Here is an 8098-nt window from a genome sequence, read left to right as displayed (position 1 = left end):
ACTGATAGATGATTAAGTATGCCCGTGTATAGAGACGCTGAGGAAGATAGTCTGCCGCGCCTACCAGGCCAACCCTGCCTCTGTCAACATCACCAGTGCCACCACAATCAGAACTGCGAAATAAATTTTCGCGTAAAGTTACATGAACTGCGGTAGCTCGTGATTGAGATTCGAAACATTCATGGTGTAAGGCATCCTTTGATTATACTGTCTGCTGTCCATTGCTATAATCGTTATCCCATTTTCCCCTCTATGCCTTAAGCCTTCTCAATGTTGCTTAAAAAGCCACAGACTTTGACTTATGAGACTGTCTCGGAGCTTTAGCGCTTAAACTATTGTCGTAAAAGCTACCTACTAAGAAGTGCGAGTGAGTGAGTGAGTGAGTGAGTGAGTGAGTGAGTGAGTGAGTGAGTGAGTGAGTGAGTGAGTGAGTGAGTGAGTGAGTGAGTGAGTGAGTGAGTGAGTGAGTGAGTGAGTGAGTGAGTGAGTGAGTGAGTGAGTGAGTGAGTGAGTGAGTGAGTGAGTGAGTGAGTGAGTGAGTGAGTGAGTGAGTGAGTGAGTGAGTGAGTGAGTGAGTGAGGAGAATGCGAAGTCATTGAGAACTATGAGCGCGAGTTCAAAAAGTTAGGAGGGTTGCGGGAAAATGCACTTCGAAGATTGTCCACATAGCTTGAAGACAAGGGGCATTTCGAGGAGCAAAGAAAAAAATTTAGATGACTATTCGTTATCAAACAAACCAAAAAGAAGGTCGTTTTACTCTTGTTCGGCCATATCGTTCTCGAGTAAAGTTGCAAGGCGGGATTGTTGGTACGGCATTGAGATGCGCTGTGTGTGTGTGTCTCCGTGTTCTTGTGTCCCGTTACCTTGTGCTACCAATAACGTATGCTACCAAAGTTATTCAAGCATATCGTTCTCGTCGACCGAGTCGTGCTTGACGCGAGAAGCACGCGCGTGCGAATCATTTCGAGAAGCATTCAGTATGTCATTGGCAGATCTGTTTACAAACGTCAGAGGCAGCCTCAACCTAATTACGCAAGCGGGCTGCGACTCCAAACTACGCTCTGGATAGACAGTCGATTCCACTCGTCTTTCAAACCAGTCAGCGGCGATCAGGACCGCGCGGACGTTCTGCAAATCGACCACCACTTTCAATAGAGCCGCGCACGTTTCAGATGCAGTTCCGTCTCCAGCCCGGTGAGCTGCCGCGCTCAAGCGTCGTCGCCAGACGAGGTTTACGGTCGCGTTCTACTATTTTCAAAGGGGAGCGCGGTGCTATCGGCTTACGTGGACCGATTTAGCGTCAACGCAACGACGCCACCGCTGCTGACCGCGAACGTGACACGGCGGTTATCAGATACACCCGGGGCTGCCGCCAAAAACAGGTGGTCCCCGACAGTGCCTGCCATCGTCGCCTGCTCTGTTCGATTGCGCCGTCGACAAGAGAAGTCGTAGCCGGGACGACACGCTTCCGAAAAGTCTAAACTGAAGAGAGAGACAGAGAGAGAGAGAGAGTGAAGAGAAATCGTATGGGAAGAAGGTAGACGGATTGGAGGTGAGATAGCCCCTGAGGTGGGTGAGGGTAGCCGCGCATTCATCCGGGGAAGGGAGGGAGCCTTCAGTTTCTCCAGCTCTCGACGCTGCTTTCGGAAGCGGAGGAAAGCGAAAGTGATGACGAAGAAACGGAGGAGAAAGAGGAGGAGAGAGTCGACAGAGGGGGGAGAGAGAGAAAGTGCGCGCGCGCCTTTCACCAGCGCTCCCGGACGACGCTCGCTCGCGCGGGCGCCCTGCGTGTGCGACGACGAACGACGCGGCTGAGAGACGGCGTGGTGCGCCTCGGCAGAGAATGCACGGCGACGGCCGATACCGGATGAGCGCCCGTTTCCTTCCGTCGTCGTCGTCATAGACGCCCGCTGACGACGCCGTCGCTCTTGAGCTTCCCCGCGAACGCTCTCCGTGGGACGGACGCCGCTGCTGCTGCTGCTACTCCGGCAAACGCCACACAGGGATGCATCCCGGAAGGTGGGCTTCTCCTTCGTCACTGCGAGACCATGTGCTTTCTGTTTTCCTTCGCGCACATTTTGCGCGTGCTGTGATCTTGTGTTTACTTTGTTTCCGAATCGTTAGTCGAGCGCTTCCAAAAGGCGATTTGGCCGAAACACTGGCGGGACGTATGAGCGCGTGTGAAGATAGTGCCTTTTTCAAGCCCAAGGTGGCGATTAAACTTAATTTAATTTTATCTTTTCGCGTACTGAATTTGTTATATTCACTTCACATTATATAGAGATCTCTTATAGTACGGCACTATCTAGATTGCTAATCCCAAAATAGCTGCAATAAACTCAGCGATTAGTGTTTAAGTAAACAACGCAAACTGAAACAGAGGGATACTTGTATGATACATATTTTAGGCGGAAATTATGGAATTGGTACTGAACAGCACTGGTTCGGAATAACGGCAACTTTTATCATTCAAGCACATACGTCGACATTTTCCGATATCAATCAAACAAGGAAAATAAAAGCACGCGATAAAATAAGGGCATCTTTTATTTTCTCACGTGCACGAGGATAATCGAAGCTGTGAGAACATAAATTAAGCGGTGTCGACGTGAACAGCACAGTGACATCACGCGTGCACAGTGTAAAAAAGAAAGTGTTAACGCTTGCGTAAGGCACTTCATCTTCCTCTGAATGTTTACTATTTGCATCTCAAGAGGGACAAAACGTAGCGCAAAGACCCGAACTAATAAATCGTATAGTCGATATTTGCACTGTCACCAATGCAATCGATCTGAATATAGATGATATAGAGTGGCAAGACGCACAAATACGCCACGTAGAAAGCGTATTCGATAGATGTAAAAGATGGTAAACTATATTCCGAAAGATAAGCATCGACATTTCTTAAGTGGGGCATAAATTACCACAAGCAAAAACAAAAGACAAACTGAAAACTGCGTCGCGGTTTACACTAGCGGTGACTTTGACGTTTGCGGCTCCTTCTTGCATATCATATTTGTCGTGGTGAGTGAAAGTTATGCGAAAACCTATAAAGTTCAGCAAAGAGGTTTCTTAAAATATTATTTTCAGCAGAACTGAATACTCCTTAATGCACACGGTCAGTACCTCTTTTTTTTTCGACTATATTAAGATACATGTTCCTTTCAGATTGCTAGAAGCAGGATTGATCTTGGATACGGGTAACACTAAATCTGAACTATACGGGTAATGCGGGTTAGCGGTTAAGTTCAGAGACTACGTACAAAAAAAAAAAAACATCCCGTCTAAGAAGGTCGCGCAGTTGCGCGAGATTTATTTACATAATATATTTTATTACAAGTGACTCCGTAAAGTTTTTCTGCAGTGCTGAGGTTGTGACATGCTATAGATATTGCTTGGCCTCAGGACACGTCCTGCGTGTGCTTATCTACGTCGCATGGTAGCGAGCAAATACACGACTTTTTTTCGCTAGCGTTATCGGACATACTGAACGCAATTACAGCCTCATTGTATATTATTTTCTGTTCCGTGCTTGTCCTAACTTTTGTTGTCTTTCGAGAAAAAATTGTGAACTTATTGATTTTACTGTGCCTCAGTTTATGCGGAATTCATTCATTCATTCATTCATTCATTCATTTTACTTGCCAGGCAACGGCGCATGGCTATTTTGAATGCAAGAAATGTACCATATTTTATGTCAGTAACAGACTTTGTGCCGTGCCGACAAATTGACGTTTTGTCAGGCGTTATGCCGTATTTGCGTATACCGATACTTATGGTCTGCCGCTGAATCTAAGCACTTACATTGTACGAAAGAAAGTGTCTTGCGCTACTTTCGTCAAAACTTGAAACAGTAGTAGGGGCATATTCAAAATAACGAAGAAGAATTTGCGCGGTAAATCTTCCGTTATTCAACGCCTACAATGCATTTTATGTAGTGCCGGCAGATCAGTTACATTCATAATTTTCGGTGCATCAAAGTACATTTGTGCTGCTGCACCGTTAGCTGAGCTCAACGTCGCGCGTTCGATCACGGGTTCCGGCAGCGGAGACCGCACGTGGATGGAGGCAAGACGTAAATGTGCTAATATACTCCGAGAGAGAGAGAGAGAGAGAGAGATCTTTAACGAAGAACAGATATTTGCAGCAATTCAGATACATCAAAGAGCCCCAGGTTGCCAGTCATTGTGGAGTCCACCACTACGGCATGCTTCAGAATCCAATCGTGGTTTCGGCATGAAAAACCCAAGAATTTGATTTTAGTCTTTTTTTTTTTTTACAATGCCGTATTTGTGTTCCGCCTATATAGTCCACTTCTAAATCAAAACAGCGCGCTGGCAGTAATCTTGTCCAATGAGATGCGTATATTGGTATGTATATATTATTTTGCAGACGCATATTGAAGTTTTGTAGCATCTGCGCTGCCACTGCTGCACATATTTTTAGGACTAAAGACGCGCTGCATGACGTGAGACTTGGCCGGCAGTCAACGCGTCAGGAGAGGTTCGGAAACGGCCGGGTTGATAACGGGGGGCCCCAGGAAAGGAAATGAAAAATGGCACGTCATAACTCCTGCTAAAGATAAACATGTAGGCCACTAAGAAAAATATATTTTAAAAAATATGTGCCCAGATAACACCGGAAAGTCCTAACGCGTTCGAACTCGTTGCGCGTAGAATGTTTGAGTCAAGCATTCAGTTCAGTTCATTTCAGTTTTTATTTTCAGCATCGATACATCATACAGTGATGTAGTGGGCAGTGTACAAAAAAAAAAGCCTCAAAAATGGGCTTGAAAGTGTCTACTGACCATATCATTTGACAGATGGCAGTACAATAATGCTAAGAATACACGGATAACATAATGCAATACAACAGTGCAAGAAAGCAATGCAAAAATAACAATGTACAAAGAGAACTAGGTACTCTCAATTTAACATGTTACAACGTTTTGACAAAAGCGAAAATGTAGTCGTGACACAGGAAGTGTTGAGGGAAGTGTACAATGTAAAGAAATTATACCAGCTAAGCGTTACGCAAAAAATTCCGCACCTAAAGCAAACAATACATGAAAAAAATAATGCATGAAGCCCGAAAACTGAAACTGATATGGTGTACACGCAACGTAACTTGTTTACTTAGAAAATGTGGTAACTGCATGCACAATCTTTGTTTCCGACGCCAAGAAAAAAAAAACAGAAAAGTAACTCTCAGGGTCCCTTATGTATTCACCTAAGACGACCAGAATGCGAAAGCCTTATCCGGGTGGTTATTTTACCGCGGATATTTTATTTAGCAAACGCCTATTTATTTATTTATTTATTTATTTATTTATTTATTTATTTATTTATTTATTTATTTATTTATTTATTTATTTATCATGCGAACGCTACAAAGACCAAGTGTACACGCTGATCGCACGGTCATGACTCATGAGATGTTTTTCGCTTCGTTTCGCTCGCGCGGGCTTTTCGTTCAAGGTCATGTTCGCGTAATACATATAATGCTTTTGCAGTAATACGGCTGCCGTTTGTTAAACCAAGACACGGTAGGTCGGCGCAAAGTGTGTGTGCTCATTGCCATGGTCGACAGTGTTGCATTGGTTATAGTGTAGCGAAGCGTTCCTACTGAGTAATGGGTCGTCCTCTCAAGCGCCTTCCAGTGGGTCGTTCTCTTCTCTGAGAGCACGCTCCTCGTGCAGAGAGTCGACCCCGCTTTGACTGTCGCTGCCGTGCGCCGTCGCTGAGTCCCCGTTAATAAACGTCTTGACAATTTGGTGGAGAGTGCTGTGCCCTTTAAACAACTACGGTCCGCATTCGATGCCCTTGGAGCTTCGATCCCGTACCGTGCCTGCTACCATGACTCAAGACGCCGCCCAGCAAACGCCTCCTCTTGCACCGACGCCATGTCCGGGTGTTCCCCGCATCCGCGACCCTCCTATCTTCACCGGCGCGGATGGCACCGACGTCGAGGACTGGCTCGCGATCTACGAGCGTGTGAGCGTCCCCAATAAATGGGACGAGGCAGGCAAACTGAGCAACCTCGTTTTCTACCTCGCGGGTGTGGCAAGTCTATGGTACAACAACCACGCATCCGATTTCGCTACGTGGTCCGCTTTCAAGACCGCCATCATCGACGTGTTTGGCCGCCCTGCCGTTCGCAAGCTGCAAGCCGAACAGCGGTTACGTGAACGAGCCCAGCAGTCCGGCGAGTCTTTCACGAGCTACATTGAAGACGTGCTCGATTTGTGCAAGAAAGCCAACGCAACCATGTCTGAGGCCGACAAGATCCGGAACGTCATGAAAGGCATCGACGACGATGCCTTCACCATGCTACTCGCCAAAAACCCTCGCACTGTGGCAGAGGTCATCACGCTGTGCCAAAGCTACGAGGAGCTACGCTGGCAGCGGCTGATGACGCGTCGACCTCCATCACGCGACGCCGATCTCGCTGGCTTGTCGGCCGTGTCGGACCACTCCGTCTTACTCGCCGAAATCAAGTCATTCGTCCGGGAGGAAATTGCCCGCCAGTTCTCCTTACTGGCCTTCTCTCACCCGCAGGATGTTGTACAGTCGTCGACCACACTGCTGCCTCCCCTACGCCGGGCTATCGAGCAGGAAATCGCGGAGGTTATGCCGGAATACCACCAGCCCAGTCCGGCGTCTGCGCCGCTCAGTTACGCACAAGTTGCAGCCAGACCGCCCCCAGCGCTCCCTGTGGTGCCCCCGCTAACATACGCTGGAGCCGTCACCAGGCCTCAGGCCTTCGAAGCGAGTGTGCCGGCTGCGTACTCCGACATCGCCCATACGCCCCGACTGCAGCCAACCATGCAGTCGTCATATCAGCAGCCGCCCCGTCCCTCGCGTCCTGCCACGTGGATGGGACCTAACCCGGCAAACCGATGGCGCACTTCCGACAACCGCCCGATCTGCTTTGCGTGCGGTTGCGCCGGTCACGTAGCCCGCTATTGCAACCGCGTACAGCCGCCTCGAGTCGGATCAGCCGTGACCAACCAGTCCAGCCGCCCGTATTATGACCCGCTGCCGCCTATGTCACCGACGTCACGCCCAGGTCCATCTACCCGTCGGTCACCGTCCCCACGACGCCGCTCACTGTCCCCGATGCGGCCTCGTCCGGTCGCACGAGACCAGGAAAACTAGTCGTCGCAGTCCAAGAGGCAAGGGCTGCGACGCTATCGAACAGCCAAAGCCCTCAGCAAAGCCCATCAAACGTAGTAGACGTGTTTGTAGATGGTGTGCGCACATCGGCCCTTGTAGACACTGGAGCTGCCGTTTCCGTTATGGACGCTAAATTTAGCCGACTACTACGAAAAGTGACGACGCCACTTTCCGGGCTCTCCCTCCGTACAGCCAGCGCTCACAGTATTCACCCGACAGCGGTGTGCACAGCCCGTGTCATGATTCAGGACGCTCTGTACGCCGTCGAATTCATCATAATTTCCTCATGCTCTCACGACGTCATCCTGGGATGGGATTTTCTCGCCCGTCACGCCGCCGTAATTCGTTGCGCACCAGCCGAAATAGAGCTCTCACCATTCTCAGATTTGACGCCGGCGGACAGTCCACCGGCTGCGACCAAGGTACTCGTCAAAACGACACCACACTTCCTGCAAACTCGTCAACGGCTGTGTCAGTCTGCTGCACCGGTCTCGCCGACGCCGTTGCACTCCTCTCTCCATCTGACCGCGTCTTCACTAGAAAAGGCTTGTTGGTGCCATTTGCGACCGTGAAAGTCATTCAGGGCGACACCGACATTTTTGTTACGAACCCATCCCCGTACATTGTTAGGTTGGTGCGAGGGGAATGTCTCGGCAGAGCTGAAGCCCTCGAAGACGCACAAGTTATGGACGCACCGGGTGACACGCACTGCGCCAACTCCCATTCGCTCAGTGCTGTTTCCACATCTGATGCGTCACCCGCTGATTTATTTGGTTCCTCGATTGCTGAACACCTTACGTTGGTCGAGCGTTCCCAGCTTCTATGCCTTTTGGAAGAATTTCGTTCTTCGTTCGATGTAGCGCAAACTTCTCTCGGCCGCACGTCTGCTGTCACGCATCGCATCGACACTGGCGCCCAACCAC

At 49.1% G+C, this 8098-nt stretch overlaps 1 protein-coding gene across 1 annotated transcript in view; it reads left to right on the top strand.

Moving 5' to 3' along the window:
• The first annotated feature begins 1788 nt into the window (after positions 1-1788).
• LOC119389740 (neprilysin-4) overlaps positions 1789-8098 on the top strand; it is an 84893-nt gene continuing 78583 nt past the window's right edge. Inside the window, exon 1 of the mRNA XM_037657111.2 lies at positions 1789-2019. Coding sequence (XP_037513039.1) covers positions 2006-2019 — 14 coding nt within the window. The 5' untranslated portion in view covers positions 1789-2005. The remainder of the gene's footprint in view (positions 2020-8098) is intronic.

The sequence above is a fragment of the Rhipicephalus sanguineus genome, chromosome 4 (assembly GCF_013339695.2).
Source record: "Rhipicephalus sanguineus isolate Rsan-2018 chromosome 4, BIME_Rsan_1.4, whole genome shotgun sequence".
NCBI classification, from domain to species: domain Eukaryota; kingdom Metazoa; phylum Arthropoda; class Arachnida; order Ixodida; family Ixodidae; genus Rhipicephalus; species Rhipicephalus sanguineus.
Note: the sequence above shows the minus strand (reverse complement) of the source record. Positions and strands in the feature narration are given on the sequence as shown.